The 17,947-nt window shown below is 46.8% G+C and overlaps 1 protein-coding gene across 5 annotated transcripts in view; it reads right to left on the bottom strand.

The window, feature by feature from the left end:
* The window catches only part of PIK3R1 (phosphoinositide-3-kinase regulatory subunit 1), an 81,019-nt gene that overhangs the window by 15,169 nt on the left and 47,903 nt on the right, over positions 1 to 17,947 (bottom strand). For all 5 annotated transcript variants that reach the window (XM_025447656.3, XM_025447655.3, XM_035713927.2 and 2 more), the window contains 5 exons: positions 11,008 to 11,100; positions 10,499 to 10,573; positions 5,519 to 5,650; positions 4,493 to 4,694; positions 4,212 to 4,291 (listed from right to left, as the gene is read on the bottom strand). In XM_025447656.3, coding sequence (XP_025303441.3) covers positions 4,212 to 4,291; positions 4,493 to 4,694; positions 5,519 to 5,650; positions 10,499 to 10,573; positions 11,008 to 11,100 — 582 coding nt within the window. The remainder of the gene's footprint in view (positions 1 to 4,211; positions 4,292 to 4,492; positions 4,695 to 5,518; positions 5,651 to 10,498; positions 10,574 to 11,007; positions 11,101 to 17,947) is intronic.

Genomic DNA, 17,947 nt, shown 5'->3' with positions numbered 1-17,947 from the left:
GAATATATCCATGAAATCTGAAATATGTAAATACACTTAGAATGGGTTTCATTCAGAGCCAGCCTGTGTTAAATGGTCCTGTTTTTACCTTAGCTGCCCTATAGAAATCTGCTTTAGCTACCTGAGTATCAGTAGGGTAAACAGAACACCTAATGATTCAAGAAAACCTGCTGTTCAGCTTTCGGTATTTTTAAGACTTTCTGTAACAAAGGGAACAGCAGACCTATCCAAGTTCTGAGAACCTCGTGACTCTGTGTTTAACCTTTCAAACGTTAGTTTCCCTCCACAGAGGGAAGATGCTTGCTTCATGGGTTGCTGGATGCTTTAAATGAGTGGGTGTGCCAAAGTTCTTTGAAAGTTGGTTAGTTTGTCAAAGAAATTTCAAAAATTCATTTGGATGATTGTTATCTTTTGCTTTCGCTCACTGCTAGGAGGAGCTCAATGGGAGAAGCAGCCTGTGTCCTTGAGGAACGACGCAGCTGAGCAGAAAATAACAGGAAAAACTAGAGAATAAGCTAAGTTTAAGAGGACCAGGTCTTATGGGCATAAACCTACTGAATGGCATGATCACTGTTACCTCGGGCAGGGACACGACCTACCTGTGAGATGAAGTCGACGGCACTGCTATGCGCTGCTCTGTGTGGTTGTGCATTCTGTGCACTGCACAGAACCACGTGGCCGGGGGAGCTGCTGCTGAAACCCAGGTGCCTCCACCCACCAGGCCACACACAGGGGAAAGGGCATGATACTCAGTAAGGAACCTTGCTCCCGCCAGGCAATGCACCCACGGAGCAGCACCTGCTCAGTGAGTGTGTCTTTTGCAGATTAGCAGGGAAACCCGCACAGGCGCCTAGAGGCCCAGCTGGGCTGGCTGGCTGGCTGGCAGCATGGGCTCAGGGGCGAGAAGGGCTTGACGGCAGCGAGGTGCTGGGAGCTGCAGAAGGGGGTCCCCTCTGGAAGGTGGGTCAAAACCCAGAGTTGAGCGATGGTAGAGACGGGCTGTGGGTCCTGAGGTGCAGTACTTATCACCTCCTTCAAATCTCACACCCATCCCGGGGAGAGGCATTATTTCTATTTCCCAGATTAGAACACAGTTTGGAAAGGCTGAGTTACTTGCTAGGAACTCAGCAAATAAATAAGTAGCAAGAGCTGATTCAAACCCAGATCGACTGGAGACTCTGTGGGGTGATTCTGTAAAAACTGCCCTGGGGTTCTTCACCGCATGTGGCTTGTACTGGAAACTTCAGAGGACTTTGGAACGGACATGACATGCAGCCCCACTGCTCATGAAGGTTCCCCCCCAAACCCCAGGCAGCAGCTGCAGCACAGGTGACCCTGTTTCTGGCTCACACTGCTTGGTCAGCACCAAGGGATGCTCTCAACTTCTGGGGGCGCTTCCGTCTCCTTAGGAGCAAAGGAAGAGCGGGACAAAGCTTTCAACTCAAAAATGATGCCTTTTATGATACTCTTCATTTAAAACATTTACTCCTTAACATCTAGTGTAGCAAGCCATCCTTTTTGTACTCTGCAATGTATTCTTACTAAGCCTTTGGAACTCCTTGAAGTGAAATATTGTTTCCTCTCCCCCTCTTCAAACTGTACCAATTCCTCAAAGCCCATTTCAAGTCCCATTTTTTTCCCTCCGAGCCTTTTCCATCTACTCAATCATCCTTCGTGTCACCCACCACATCTCTACAATTCTCTTCATAGTTAGACACCCTCCTACCACCTAATACTTAAGATTCTGTGTGCTAATGGTCTCACGTAAATGCATTGACACATCGCCTCAAACATCGTCAGTTTTGCCTATCATTTCATAGTTCTAGCAGGTTAAAAGCTACCAAAGATGTCCGTCTATCCCGTAATAGCCTTGCTTCCCTCTCTTTCCCCCAAATCATGCAAGTACTCGTTTCTATTCATGACAAAAAGTTGCTGCCAATGAAGGATGGGTGAGCGTCCACTGGAGATGCTCTGGGAACAGCACATGCTGGGCAATGACGGAGGAGTCTAGGAAGATGTCAGATTCCTACCAGGCCTAAGGAATCATCTCTCTACCCAAGGGCGTGTCCTGCCGATCACTTTTGTGAATCTGTTCCTGAATACAAAGGTGTTCAGGACGAGGGCCTCCATCCTTTCCCACAAGTCAGACATACCCTGAAGTATCTCTTGGCTCCCAAAGAGCCTATACATTCTTCAGAATAGCTAAGAGATGCCGCACAAAGGGAAAAATGGCTCAACCTGGGGTTTCGAGATTACTCAGATGCAATTTTCCTGAGGAGGCTGCATAAACGGGGAGCAGTAAACATTCAGTGCGTTGTTTACCACTCACCCCGGCCAACGGGGGACTAACCCACCTTGGAAACTGGCACACCGGTTTCTTGGCAGAGGAATGCAGCAGGGTCTGTGACCTAGCAGGCAGTCTTAAGTGTCCATAGCGAAAATGGATAAATGTAAAAAAAATAAATAAAAAAAATAAAGTTTTTTGATATTGTTTTTTTGGTGGAATTAGAGTGAAACTGATGAGGACGTTTAACCAGTTTTCACCAGTCAGACTGATTAAACTCCAATACGGATTCCCACTGGTGGGTATCTACCAAACTCAGGCTGGCTTTTAAGCTTCCATGTGTCCCCATCTCCTGAAGGGTGGGGGGTCTGAGGAGACCGGGACCACCCTCAGCGCTTCACTGCAAGCAGGGCTCAGCTGTCCCTGGTCCCTGAGACAGACCGCACGCACCACAAGGAAGTGGAAGGCAGGGCTCTGCCCTCTGGCCCAGGGTCCTGTTTTGTTGTTACTCAGCCTCTTTCCCCATCCAGGTGTTTGGGCTAGGCTGAGGGAGAGGGGCAGTCACGAAAGCTGTCATGTTTCACACCCGCCCCCTGTCCCCTCAGCACAGGGTACTTGTGACCTACCACTGAATCTCTCCTATTGAGCCCAAAGGCAGCCTCTGAACCCCAACACAGGGTCCCCAAATCTATTAACGAGGAGTCGCGTGAGATGAAACCTTTTGGCCACCCCTGGACTAAAGCCCTAGGCCACTGGTGACCGATGTGTCTGCTGCCATTCTCCTACAGTTCAGAGGAGCCCCCCTGAACATGCTGCTGGCTGGGACCTGGAACATCTGGAACATACCACACGTGCCCTCACGTACTGTTTCTGCAGCCTCTCTTACCTCCAGATACCATATTCTGGGCCCGGCCGCAGGAGCCCTTCCAAATACCTATCCCATCCTGCCGTGCACACGGGTGGGTTCTAAGCCCAAGGCCCGTCCCTCTCGGTCTGCCCCATCGGGCTGCAAACCCCCACGCCAGGCTGTGAGGCACCTACAAAGGCATGACTTAATTCCCCGTGGCCGCACGCGCATCCGTGGGTCCCCATGCCCATTTATACAGGGAGAAGCTGGGTAGTTTGCATGAGTTACCTATAATAAAGAGTGAATTCATGATGTTTTACTTTAATTCTAGGCATAAATTAAGACCACAAGTCACATTCTCTACTGGTCCTGAAACTTGAACTTCACTTACTGGGCCCTGATCATTCTTCTCAATGACCAGCTTCTGGTGGCTAATTTTTAACAAGTATACAGCAGAGTGGGGTTTGTTGAGACTTTCCACAGAAGAAAAAATACGTCAGTTTAAATTAAACCCACTGCTAACATGGTCTACATTTCCTGCTTTGTTAAATGGCTAACTGAATGCCAAGGTGCTTTCAAAGAAGTGTCTGGCCTGCTCCAACTTGCTGCAGCGAACACCCCGGTCTCATACTGCTTGCATTATTGAAAATGTTTATTTTGACAGACGTTTCTCAGCATACCTGCTTCCAAAAAACACATTCCAAAATACTTCAGATTATATAGTAATTATAAATCCCCTACTTTATAAGTATTAGAAAGAAAAACAAGAACGTCAACAACTAAAATGAGCTCCATAATTCATGCAACAACTGGAAGCATCAAAACTGAGGGACAGGGCGAGGTCTCCCAACAACTCTCACCTAAAACTAAGATCACCTAAAACCCACGGATACTGAAATGCAGGTGCTGTTGACCGTATATACTACCGCTCAGCCCCCCTTTTCTGTAAATCGCAAGGCAACACCTTATGGATCTCGAGTCTAAGAAGAAACTCATGTTACTTCAGAGAAGGTCTAAAGCTATCATTCTAAAGGAAAAAAAAAAGAACCACGAGAATTTTAACAGTTCAGAAGGCATTACCTGGTGCAGGCTGTCGTTCATTCCACTCCGTCGAGATTAAGATTTCTATAACTTTTATGAGGTGTTCAGTATTCTCAGAGCTACAGAAAGGAGAGAAGAGTTTTATTAGAAACCTTTCTCCTACACAACAAACTCACATTCACTTATACACACTCAAGTCAGTGTGTCTGTCGGGCATAAAGGTGCACATGCATCTGTGAGCGAGTGTCCTTAGAATAAGTTTAATGACCCATCAGGTTTGGATCACCCAAAAATGCAATGCTCCTCTCCTTTTACCTTACCTGGCTGCTGGGAATCGGAAAAGCAGAGGGCTGAAGAGTTCAGAGAGTACTCTTGCACTCAGAAGATTCTTGCTGGAGGTTTGCGAGAGCTTGAAGAAATGTTTGAGCAAATACTGAAGCGTAAGCCAATACTGATGAGGTATGGTAGGTGCCCTAATGAGCTTCTTCAACAGCTGGATATATTCTTCAGAGCTTTGCACTTCTACAGAGTTTTTTTAAAAAAAGAAAGAAAAGAAAAAAGGAAGATGAGATTGTTCCTAGATGTCAGTGACCAAACACCCAGAACATTTCTGTTCTTCTAGCTGAAGAACGAGCCCTTTTAAATCAAGTCATCAGATGCAATGGACAGTACATTTGCTCTTCTCATTAGAAAAGGCATTGTGAGCAAGGAGAAATCTCAAGTCAAATGGAAATGCAAGAAACTCTTGGGTGTTAAAAAAAAACCGCAAGAGGATCAGGGTGTGCTGGCTGAGATCTGCCCTCTATTGAGCAGCTTCGAGTGTGATTGGCTGATTTGGAGGAGCATCAGATAAGCATCACTCGTTCTAACTTTGAAGGTTACGAACCACAGTTTCCTGTCCCCAAAGCATTTAACTGAGCAATAAGCTCCTAAGCCTGAGAGTCCTCTTCCCTCAACACATCTTGTAATGGCCACTCGAGGAAAATGAGGAGAACCACCCCGGCCCATGGGTCCGGGTCCCTGGTTCCCCTGAATCCAAAGATGGCACTTGGAACACAGTGGTCTTCAGTGACGTAGTGAACTCTGTTAATGCTGATAAAAGGTCAACAATTAGCCATCTCAACCCGTGGACAGTCCTCCTCGGCCAACGAGGACCTGGGTCTCGTTCCGGATGCCCTGGTAAGGGGGCGAACCGGCGCTACTGGGGAGGGAGGGTGCCAGGAGGGGGCCCGTTCCCACTAAGATCTCCTAGAACGTGACTCTTCATATGCAGGATTTACTAGAGTTTACACGCACCCCCGCATCCCAATACATGCTCTTTGAGGTTCTCAGAACAGAAGACAAACCTTGGGCTAAATAAATCATCTCATTGTAAACGGCTACTGGAATGACAGGATTTGGTAAGTCCATAAGATAGCGTTTGAAAGCGTCTCCCAAGACTTGCACATCGATCATCTCCAAGTCCGTGGAGGCGGCATCTGCGACAGAAACATTTAAAAAAGGCATTTCAGATGTCGTACATATCGGTTGGGCCAATTTTTCTGAACATCTGACTTAAATGTGACACACGAAAGGCAGCAGTGCGAGGACAGCTATAAAACTCTCGAGTATTCATCAGCAGTGCTTCTCACAGCGGTTGTTCCTGGCACTGCAAATAGAACAATTCTTCTTTGTGGAAGTCTGTCCCTCAAGCGCTGAGCATTGAGCGTGATGGCTCCTGCCCATGATGCCAGAGGCATGTTCCCAGACTGTGGGGCAACAATAAAAACAAAAAAATTGCCCCGTTAGGAGCTGCACTGTGTCCCCCTGCGAGTCATAGGGTGAGGCCCTAACTCCTATGGTCTCCGAAGATAAACGTATTTCGAGAAAAGGGCCTTGAAACAGGTGGTTCAGTTAAAATGAGGCCTTTAGGGTTGGGCTCTGATCCAACTTGGCTGGTGTCCTCCTAAGAAGAGGAAACGTGGACGCACGCAGGGACCCTAGGAACAGAAGCACGGAGGGAATGCCTCGCGAGGACGCGGTGAGAGGGTGGCCATCGTGAGCCAGGGAGAGAGGCCTCGCAGGAAACCAAAGTTGCCGTGATCTGGGACGTCCAGGCTCAAGGACGGTGAGAAGACAGGTTTGTGTTCGAAGCCCCCCAGGCTGTGGCAGGTGGTCATGGCAGCCCTGGCAACCTACAGTGGCCCCCCAGGATTTCCAGGCCTTCTGGAGGGCGGGTGTGCCCTGCGAAGGCCTCTGTCCAGGGATGGCTAATCAGTAAAGGCTTTCGGAAAACCCCAACAGGAATGCAGGGGCTGCAAATCCAGAGATTGCCTAAGTTCTGCGTTGCTAAATGCTGCACCTCAGAGTTCATGGTATTTAGCTCAACAGAGCGAATGAACAAACGATAGGTGGGATTTACCCTTCGATCTCAAAAATAGGCCAGAAGAATATTTTTAACATTCTTAGAACGTTTAGGCCCCTAAAGCTGACAGGGTCTTCTGACGAGGATACAGCTCATCTCATCTGTGGCACTGAACGAGCCCAGAAGGGGGGACAAGGGGCGCCCGGGGGCTCAGTGGTTCAGTGTCTGCCTCCGGCTCAGGTCATGGTCTCAGGGCCTGGGTGCGCTCGGGGAGCCTGCTTCTCCCTCTCCCTCAGCGGCTGCTCCCCTGCTTGCGCTTCCACTTTCGGTGTCAAATAAATACATAAAGATCTCTGGGGGGAAAAATGACAGGATGAGCCCATCTGTCCAGGAAAGCCTCCAGCGGGAAAAGGGGTCGGACAGTCCCGCCTTGGGCGGCACCAACCCGAGCCGTGCTCTCTGCGCCCGGGTAGGAGAAGGCCCAGTGGCCCCAGAAAGAGGGGTGCTGGGGCCGGAAGGGCCGCGGGCGCCCCACGGCGGGGGAGGCCTCTGGGGCACCGGGGCCTTGAGGAGGGACCCCGGGGGGCAGCCCGCGTGAGGGAGCCCAGGACCCCAGGGAAGCCGAGGAGAGTGCGCGTGGTAGAGGACGTGCATTGACGAGCTGGGCGAAAAGAATGATTAAACTGAGGGGGGGGGAGCGCGAGCGCCAAGGCCCCTCGGAAGTGACGCCGCCCCCGCTGCGCCTGCGCAGCCGAGCTTTGTGCTGCGCCGCCAAGGGACGTGCCACGGCCCCCAGCCCGGGCCCTTCATGCCCTGGAGGCTTCACTCACTAGGTCGCGCTGCCCAAGGAATATTACCTAATTTTTTCTCCAGCGTAAAGACGGTGAGAAGACCGCCTGGTGATGGTAAAAACCATGAAGATGCCCAACGTTCCGCAGGCCGTGCCGTCCCCCGCTGCCCCTCTGCGCCGGCGCCGGGCTGGCCCGCTCCACTAGCCGGGGGGTCCCCAGGGCCCGGGCGGCTCCCTCGCGGCCCCGCGCGCAGGCCCCGGCCTAATGCTCGAGGACTGAGCTGTCACGGTCCTCAGGGAGATGGGACTCGCCCCAGCCCTTCTCTAAGGCGTGAGGCGTGTGGCAAAGAGCTTCACGCCTTCGAAGAAAATCATCTTATTTCAAGTCTTGGGATAAGCCCCCTTCGCGACAAACCCACGAGCGTTGGTGACGCGGCACACTGGTTTGTAGTTCTCCCAAGGTAACTTCTGAAGCTCCTTGGAGTTCCTGACTTGTTCTGGACGCCCCCTTTTCTGCGTTACAGCCTCCCTAGTGAGCTCCTCCAAGAGCCAAGGACGTCTGTTAAGTGAGGACTTAGGTTAGCTGGGCGAGACCCGCACCGCCTTTCGGTCCCAGCTCACTCTGAGTGAGCTCAAGACAGGTAGACCAGCAAGCCCTCCAGCCCCCGCCCCTCCTCCCCAAGGCAGGGGGTGCCTCCCCGGCTGACCTCTACCTAAGTTCTCAGTGGAAGTTTTCAAGTCTAGTGCCCCGCCCCACACCCCACACCCCACACCCCACTCTCCATGTCTGGGGACATTTCTGACTGTTACAGTTTAGGAACCAAGCTACTGGCATCTAGTGAGTAGAGGACAGGTGTGCTCTTAGAAAAGCCTCTTAAAAATGAGGTAGAGCTGACCTATAACCCTGTATATGACCCTAACAGCACGATCTGGTCTTTGGTCATGTTACAATCACCAGTCAGTCCAGCTGACCCCTACCACCAGAGCTACAGAATTTCTCTTTCCTGTAATGAGAACTTTTAAAGAAAATGCCTGCTTCTGGGTAAGAGCCACCAAAAAAAATAAAAATAAAAAAAATAAATAAAAATTAAAATCAGGAGAAAATTCAAATGAGAACAACAAAAAAATAATTCACTTTAGGTCAATACAATGGAAAAAAAAAAAAAAAGAATAAGGACTTTTGGAATGAGACCAATTTGGATGCAAGTCCCAGCTTTGCCATCAGCAGTGACAAATACGGCTATCACAGGGGTAATATGGAGACGAAACAAAATAGTAGGGTGCTAGTAAAGGTGGGTGTTGTCCTCTACATCTACCCCTTCCAGACACTGCGAACTTACAAGGTTGGTTAAAAGCCATGACTTCTTTTCTCTCTTTTTTTTTTTTTCTAAAGTAGGACTTATGCTTCCTCCAAGGTATGACAATACTTTTATGGACGGAAAGATCCTCAAGCTATAAAAAGTCTCCACTCCTAAATTTAGATGTTTACCCTTTTTTCTTCTCACAAAATTCTACTCGAATCACACAGAATCCAGGTGAAACCGGTTTTCTCCGGGTGGGTTTTGATCTCCAATGGCGAAGAAAAACTGTCAAAATACATTGCTGACGTGATTTTTGGTTAGTTATTCCATCTCAGAGGTGATGCGAAGATGTTTTCTACAGCTGAAGTGCATCATTTGTATTCAGTCACATTTAAAAGCTTAACCACGATTTCTCAAATAACTCCTGTGTCACTGGTCTCTGATGTCTACACACTTCCTGTGACCAATTTTTTGACCAAAACATGTATCTCAATTGCAACTAAGGACAAAATTCACTGTTTCCTTACCACTCTGGTGAGGCTGTGAGAAGTAATGGACAAGTGTTCCACCTAGAATTCTCTGTCAGTCAGCTCCTACTGACCTACTCCGGCTGTTAAGGCAGGAGATCCAGCCACCAAGGCACATGCCCTGCACATGTGTGAGGCTGGTTTCCATGCACAAAATAAAAATGAAAGTTTGAAACATTTCTTTTTTTTTTTTTCAAACTTCAAACACTTGGGTGGTGCAATTCAGGTGAAACTATTTACAGACAGAGATAGGATCTTTTTTTTTTTTTTTCCCAGAACATCTTTTCTAGAAATTGTCATGAGCTGCCTCAACTTCACATTTTCATCCACTACATTCTTCGCATGAGCATAGTTCCTACAAGAAGAGCCTCTTCCCAAATTTGGTTTCGTTCTTTCGGTTTCCAACATCCAAATTCAACTAAAATAATGTGAGGTGGGAAATTATCTTTTTTTTTTTTTTTTTTTTTAAATTATCTTTCTAAAAAAAAATTCTGGGGGAGAATGAAGAACCTGAAAGATCCTGCAAGTTAAGTTAATACAGAAGATAATACTTGCTGGCACGATGGCCAGGGTATTTATTCACATGGGTGGTCTTATTCCGTTTGGCAAAGAGAAGGAACAAATAATGAAGCCACCACTTGGGTGCATTAATCGGTGTCATTTACCCAATGGTGTGCTGGAGCTGGCCTATTCTTAGGGGCCACCTGCTGCTCAATACTTTCCATGTTGGGGTTCAGTGATGACACAGTGGCAGCCTGAGACTGGCCGAGGCGGGCATATTCACTCCGTGGAAGTGGCCAATTGCTACAAACCAGGGTCCCCCTGCCTCCCTGAGAGCTGGGTTTACCAGTACACCACCAAAGGCAACAGGCCCGTGATGTTACCTCCTATAAACACGGCACAAGAGAGCAAATGACCACGAAAGGAAGAGCGAAAAAATGTTACAAAGGAGAGGAAAATGGGAAAGGTCAGAAGAGACATTTGTTAAATGACACGGACTCATAAATATTTTTTAAGCTGATCCAGATGAATCCGACGTAGCCAACTACAGTCAGAGAAAGATGGTCGGTAGGCAGAGCCAGAGAAATCCCAAAGGGGGCGCTTCTCTCTTCTGCAAGTCCTGCGGGGCCCAGAGGCTCTTGGCTATGAGGACAGGCCACATGCCTGCAGGCAGGCGTGCACACAAACCCCGACCCAGGACGCGGACATCGAAGATCAGTGCCGGCTTGCCCCGTCACCCTAGTAGAGCAGAGGGAACCGTGCGTGATTTCTGAGCCCCTCCAACTTAGAACTCTGCACTTTATCGGACACCCAAAGGTAAGGACTGTGTTTCCCATTTGTCTTTCTAGCGCCACGACACTCACCACAATCAAGGAGCTGTCGTAACTCAGCCGGGTTGCTGGAGCTCGGTGTCCTGTATAGAGTTGAACATTCCAGACCTAAGACACAAAACAGACTGAGCATGCAAAACACAGCTCTCTGGAGAACCTGTGAGCCTGCTGCCAGAAAGACATTCCAGTTTCCATCCCATATCTACTCTAGATGTGTACCAAGTATTCTTGGAAGTGAACCCCTACTATTAATCTTAGCTGGCATGTCAATGATTTTGGCAAAGCCATCTGGCCATGAAAGAGCAAGTTAATTGTATTTATTAAATTATGGAGCATTTAATAGTTTCCATACAGTAAGTACATGTTACCGTGGAGTCAGAAATCGGACCAAGGTTATTTCTGCACTACGCGGTGACAGAGAGCTTGTGTGTCTGGCTCGCAAGTAGCGGATTTAATGGACACCCGACAGACAGAGGCAAACTGCGACAGCCCCGGAATAAGACTCGATGACACATTAACAGAGCCCCTCGACCGCTGATTACCTTTCTTTTCAATGGCTTCCAGGAGCTTCACCAGCAGAGGCGGAGCGATGTCAGGAGGGGCAAACTGCTCTGCAAGATCCGGAAGGGCCAAGGCTGCAAACAAACAGAATCCTACGGTTATTCGATTGGGGTGATTGAATGCATCAGGCAACAGGGAGGAGAAGTGAGACGCAAAACAGTTGAGCTGTGACACTAGCGAACTCAGGCCTGAGCAAGACGGAGCGCGGTGCTGGGCCCTCTTCCCGTGGGGCCTCTCCCTGCAAGTTTCAAGGACAGGCCCACCTCTCTCCGGGGACACACTCAGAACACTTAGCTGGAATCCAGGACTTCCTTGCCTGACTGGCCTCTCAAGCCTCCTCCCCAGCTCCGTCCTCCCCAGGGCAGGTCTCCCAGGGGCTGGGCCCTGGGCCCAGGCTGGATGTGTGGGGCTCATGGTGGGACTGAATTCGGATGTGCCGGAGGCTGGGGAAGTGGGCTACTCTCCCCACATCACCACCCTCTGGGGCAGAACGTGGGACCCAAGAAACCGAGATTAACTTCACTATGAAGGAGTAACTGCCCTGGTAGGATGATGGAACAGATTTGACCGAACAGTCCGTTCACGTGATTTATAACTTTAAAATATTTAGACGCAGGGCACTTGCAAATGATCACTGGCCCCGTTAACGTTCAAATCAAGCCCCTGTGTACCCCCGCCACCTGAGCCTTCGTTGGCTGACATTCTGGTCAGTCGGTACATTCTGGTCAGTCGGTAGCTTAAGAACATGTGATGCTTTCACCGACTGGTTTTTGCAGGCGACAGCTCCGTGTTTCACCAATCGCAGTGGTACAAGAAGAAACGAACTGGACGGCACACTAACAACGGCCCTCAACATCACATTTATAACTGCGGCGTCGCTCCCAAAATACACAAAACCACTTGAAGTAAAAATATCCATCTCATAATACACCAGAAGAGGGAGCTAAATATATTCACCTCATTTTTCTCAAACTCCAAACTACACCTAAAGGACAGTCTACATGAAAATACCTACAGGTGCAGCCTTTACATTAGCCACCAATACGTAACTTTTTGACACTTAAGGTTCATCACTGTGCAGTCTTACCTAGGAATAAATAGGCAACATATAATTTATATTTATTTATATAAATATAATTACATTTATAAATTAAACTTACATAATTTATATTTGTATAGTTTAAGAAAGGTTAAGTATAATTTTCAGTGAGATCTTAGTGGTGGGATTATGATGACTCATACAGTTAAGCAGATCTTTAATGAAGCCCACCTTCCTAATACTAAGAGTCATCACAGATGAGATTCCTGATGCAGTCAACCTCAGAGAATTAAGTATGATTTGCGCCATTTTACGAACCCTAAACCCTGTGGTCTAAGAGCCTTCTGGACCGCAGTGCACCCTGGGAGAGACAGGCACATGGGATCTGGCCACCTAACTCAACTGGCCGCTCAAATACCCAGGATAAACGGAAGAGAGCTAGCTTGGGGAAGAAAATCCCACAGCCGCATCATCCAGTAGAACCTTCTGTGACGACAGAGATGCGTTATTGGCTGTGCTATCCAAAAAAGCAGTGGCCGGCCAACTAGCCGCATGTGGCTGGGAGTGCTTGAACCTGTAGACACCACAACTGATGAACTGCATTTTTTTTCAGCTGAAACAGCCACCGGTGCTAGCGGCCACAGTATGAGAGAGCAAAGCCCCATGGCCTGAGCAAGGACAGGTTTTTGTCAAGACCAAACCAAAGATTCCTGAGTTGGCTCTGGGCTACTAAGATCCCACCATAAAGCCATCCCTGGGGACAGAGCATCTGGACACAGAGCTCATCGAGATCTGAACTCAGGGCATGAAAAGTCTGTCGCAGCTTCCCAGGTGACTCTCCAGCGGCACCATCACTTGAACACATTACAGACTTCGTAAGGGAGGGACAGCCGGGCCACTGACTTTCTAGACGGTCACTAGGCGCAGAGCTGAGTGGGAGTGACATCTCTTCCGTGTCTCCCGCACCTGCCCGAGCCCATGATCACCTGAAGAACTTGCTGGGAAGACAGGTTCCCGGGTCCGACCACCACCCTCACCACCCCCCCACCACCAGGAGGCCCAGGCGTGGAGCTAGTGATGTAGTTTGGGTTAGTACTATGTCTTAGGACATGCGATCACGGTAAGAAAGCCAGCAATGACATGCCCCACATCTCTAGACGTTATAATGTGAGCACAGCTGAAAAGCACTGAAAATACCAGATGTCTGGCAAGTTTCATTTACTCTTTTTCATTAAAAGCCTTGTAAAATCAGGCTACACTGTGAGGTGAAAAGAGCATATACCGTTTCATTTCCTCTGATAAACTATAAACTACTTCCTCTGGCCTCAGAAGATTATCAGCTCACAAAAATGTCCTCCCTGCAAAATGCCTTCTGCACTGAACAAACTGATATGCATCGTCCTATCAGCATAGGCAAGAGGAAAACAAGGCTAGAGAAACGGTGTGGAGAAAATACTAGTTTGGAATCCACGGTAGTGTCTCTCTTTAGGCTTCTCAAACTTACAGGTCTTAGCGAGCACAGCCCTAGATACAAAAAGGTGAAGATTAACTAGTAAATACACAATCCCACATGGCCACACATGCCCCGTCCCCCTGTCCCCACCCTCATAAATTTTACTCGGGCCTTTTTTTTTTTAATTAAAAAAAAAATCTTTAAAGTTGGCAACTGAAAATGGAATTACTTAATAAAAGGTTTATCTCCTCCCAGAATCTTATCAACACCATCATTTCTGCAGGCAAATTTGAAAGTTAAATTAACTGATAATTAAAGATTTCACCTAATTGCAATTGAAATATGCACCCAGCAGTTGTTTTAGAACTGGGCTGGCAGCTACTATATAGAACAGGGTTTCCATCTTCTCTATGTATTCCCTTTGGCTTGAAGAAGAAAAAAGGGAAAAAAAAACGTCAAATCTTCTTATGTTAGACTTTTCTAGGTTTCCTTGGGAGAAAAAAATTGGTAGTTTACCTTTAGTATCCTGAGCTACAAAATCTCATGTGTTTCACTCAAAAACTGTTACATCAAGAGGCGGTGAAGCGTCCAAGCGTCCAACTGGGGGGGGGGGGGGCTCAGGAGGTTAAGGGTCCAACTTGACTTCGGCTTGGGTCATGATCTCGGGGTCGTAAGATCGAGCCCTGCCTCAGGCTCTGCCATCAGGTGTGGGGCCTACTTGGGATTCTCTCTCTCTCCCTCCTGTGCCCTCCCACCCTGTTCTCTCTCTCTCTAAAAATAAAAAATAAAAAAATAGTCACATCTAGTGTTTGAAAAGCACTGTGATAACCACCAGGTACCTACCTAGGGCAACACTAGAACTTTTCTCAAAGAGACACCAGAATCTCAAGGACAAAGCTAGATGTACATAGAGAGGGTATGGGTACGATTCTTGTAACATGTCTAGTGGATTTCCCACAGAGTTAATGTTGACATAAACTATTATTAAAAAAAAAAAAAACAACCTATTATTCAAACATCTGAATCATTACAGCTGATTCAGGTTTTGCAATGGAAGTTTTAAAAGAGAAATTTTATAACCTTATTTTTTGAATAACAATTCAGGGATTTCCTATTCCCTAGTACAAAATCTGTGATTCAGTCCATTTCCCCTTTCAAATATTTAAACATAAGGGAACACGAAGCCCTACCCAAGAAGTCTTTTAAAGTTCACATGTTCTACTTCAGGCTGCAGGATCAATCGACATCAAAAATCTAAAAAGTATCTCAAGGCAAAATACTAATTATTTCAACAATCCTAAATAAAATCAACTATTCCTCTAATTTTATTAAGTACGCAAGGTCAGTGTTTCCTTTTCCATTACATGCCGTTTTAAGACATCCCAGCAGGAAATGACAATTGCCAGGCACTACCAAATGTGGCAAGTCGTTCTTTGAAAGGTCCCTGATAAAGCACCACATCGTATATTTCAATAAACTAAAGCATAATGGAACTAAAAAAAAAAAATACAGATCATATATGGTCACTATCAAAGAAAACACAAAATGACGCAGTGTGACCCTCACGATGTTTATCTATAAATCGTTACTGGGTTTCATCTTCCAAATTGTTATACCTGAATGAGGAATGCTTTTTGGCTCTGAAGCCTGCTGCAGCCAGGATGCAAGTCTGGGGAGCCAAGTCCACCCTTAAGAACCTGGATGAGTACGCAGATTCCCCCGCTAGAGTCCAACACTAAGTTTTTGACTTAGTGGGATCAGTTTTCACCAAAAGAAATCAGTATTACTTAAGGAGAAAGAAGAAAGAACAGCAGAAGGCTCTAGAAGTAACAGAGCCAAGACACAGACTGTTTCCCAAGAGGAACCAGCCTTCAACACTGATAGGAACACCAATGAATTAGGTGTCCCCGACTGTAGAAAGAATTTTTGATGACACATCAAGACGCTGCCTTTTCCATTAGTTCTATTTTTCTACCTTAACCCTGGTGACAACCAATCACATGGAACAGGAGAGCTTTCTTGCCAAACTCAGACCCTTCCCAAACCACGAACATGGACAGGCCTGAACAGTCCTTGGGCACCAGTGGTGTGTGGGAGACAGTGGCATTCCTCACGTTAAATGGTGCCAACGCCGCTACAAAATGCAAGATGAAACCAGCACACAGCTGCACCTTTTGGAGGCGGTCTCCATAAAAAAAGATATTTCAGAGTCAGTGCCTGGCAGGGACGAATGGAAAGTTTAAGCTGAAATTCTGGGACTCCAGAGACTGCCCAAGCCGAGTATTTCATTACTGATGGAAGTAGCTTGGAAGTACATGAAAAACTGCCACTTACCTTTTAAAATGTCATACAAATACACAGAAAAGAAAGTGTATGTGCAAGGCGTGGGTCAATATTAAATCAAGATGTTTGTCGATTAACTGTTGCCGAATCAAAATTTTATTTCTCTCTGAAAACGACCTCTCTCGTTATTTCAAATGAAAAATATACATTCTGGTGGGCAAAAAAATATAACGAATCCCAAAGCTTTTCTGAAATAAATTGTATAAGCACATTCATGCCTTATGTCCATAATGGTTAATATCCTGACATTTAAGCTTTTTAAGTTTCTACTGGCACAATGCCAACACACGCTGGCTGAGACAGTATAGCTAAAAAACTAAAACAAAGCCAAAGCCAGTATGGTTTCCTTTGCTTTGAAACACACCTGTTCAATCAGCAGTAGTGCAATTATTAAAAGCACACGTGGTTTAGAGCCAACGAGACCGGGGATTTAATCTTGGTTTCCCTACTTACTGAGTCTATTTCTTGGACGTGTTAATTAACTTGAACCTCAGCTTCTTCATCTGTAAAATGGGAATAATTATGAACGCAGTAAGGATTGAATGAATTATACGGATAAACACGGCAGGCACAGTGTCCAGTACGCAGAATGCACAAACTAATGGATAGCTGTTATGAATTTAGAATTATTGATGTAATCTTTTACACTATTATAGATTTTTAATTGTGATGGCAACTTTTAAGACCAGAAAGTAATATAAATGAGACAAAAATAATTTTCAATGTTTTTTAAAAGATTATTTCGTTACATAAACAAAATGATCTATTCAGAAGTCCTACCTAAAATATCACATTATTTTCAATATATTGCCCTTGTTCCCCTATCAAGTATTTGAGTTATCATCCTTGAGTTTTCTGACCGTAAAAGAAAAACGGAGCTGGAATGATATCCAACGTAGTAGAAACAAGGACTGTTTTTTCAGGAGGGAGGAGAAAAAAAAAAAAAAAAGTATGGGGGGAAAAAATAAAAAGGAGTCGCATCTATGTGGAAAGAAATCGTCAGCCATAACTACATTATTTTCAGAGATAAGTCGTCAGAGGGAATGAAAAGACCTGTCAACAGATTTAAATAGGAAGTTTGCAAATCTCTTCAGACACCCTAAACTAATTAGTCTTTAATATCTTTATCTTCTCCCACTTATCCCTTCTGCTCCACAGCTTAAAAACAAATGAAAGGGATCTGAGATCTCTGCCCATTTAGTTTTGTTTCTAGACCACAGCCTAGTATAGGACACAGACAGCAGGCAGAGATCTTATTAAACAGAAGCAGACATTACAGCTTTGCTTTGGACGATGACCTTAGCTAGAACCTCAGGGCTGAAAGATCACTGAAAGCAAGATCAGACTTCCTCTTTGCCAGGCTAGCCTCATGAATCACGAGTGTCGCCACCCAAACTGGAGTCTCAGTCCAAGATGACAACTGACGGTGTACGGCAAACATTAAAATGTTTGCAGGAGGTAAGTGAGAAGAAAGAGACTCCCCTCTTCACACCCCAGGGTGTCACTTACAGGTGAGTCTCTGGGACTTTGGGGGAAGTGGGCCCACTGGCTTAGGAAGATTTCACAGGAAGCGTGGCTGAGCAGCCGCCAAGAGGGAAAGGGGGAAGGGAAATCACAGGACGCAGCACCGTGGATGGGTGCTGGACCACGTGTGGCCTGGATACCCCTGAACGTCCACTGGGAGTCACAGCCCCACACCCATGCAGGCTTTCATTTCTTTATTCCTAGCAGCCCTTATTATCCCGCCTCCAAAGGCGAGGAAGTTGAGCCTTGCAGAAATTAAGTCATGTGGTCAAGGTTGCGAGGCTTGTAAACAGTGTCCCGAAGTTCAGCTTGTACCTGTTTCCCCACCGCCCCCCCCAACCCTGGGAGCCTACAAGTCAGTCCCAGTAAGGAAAGAAACCTATTTTGCCAGAACTTGCTGCCAAATCTCCCTAATTTACAGGGGAGCTATGATAATGGTGTTGCACAACACTCAGATACCTGATGCCTGATCCCACCCGTGGGGAGCCTGGGTACCTTCTGGCCTGCTCAATACGGCTACCCGGACTAACGCTAGTTCCCGCGCTCCCCCCAGATAAGCAAG

Source organism: Canis lupus, chromosome 2 (assembly GCF_003254725.2).
Source record: "Canis lupus dingo isolate Sandy chromosome 2, ASM325472v2, whole genome shotgun sequence".
In the NCBI taxonomy this organism is placed as follows: Eukaryota; Metazoa; Chordata; class Mammalia; order Carnivora; family Canidae; genus Canis; species Canis lupus.
The sequence above is the reverse complement of the archived record's forward strand: the minus strand, read 5'-3'. Positions and strand labels throughout refer to the sequence as shown.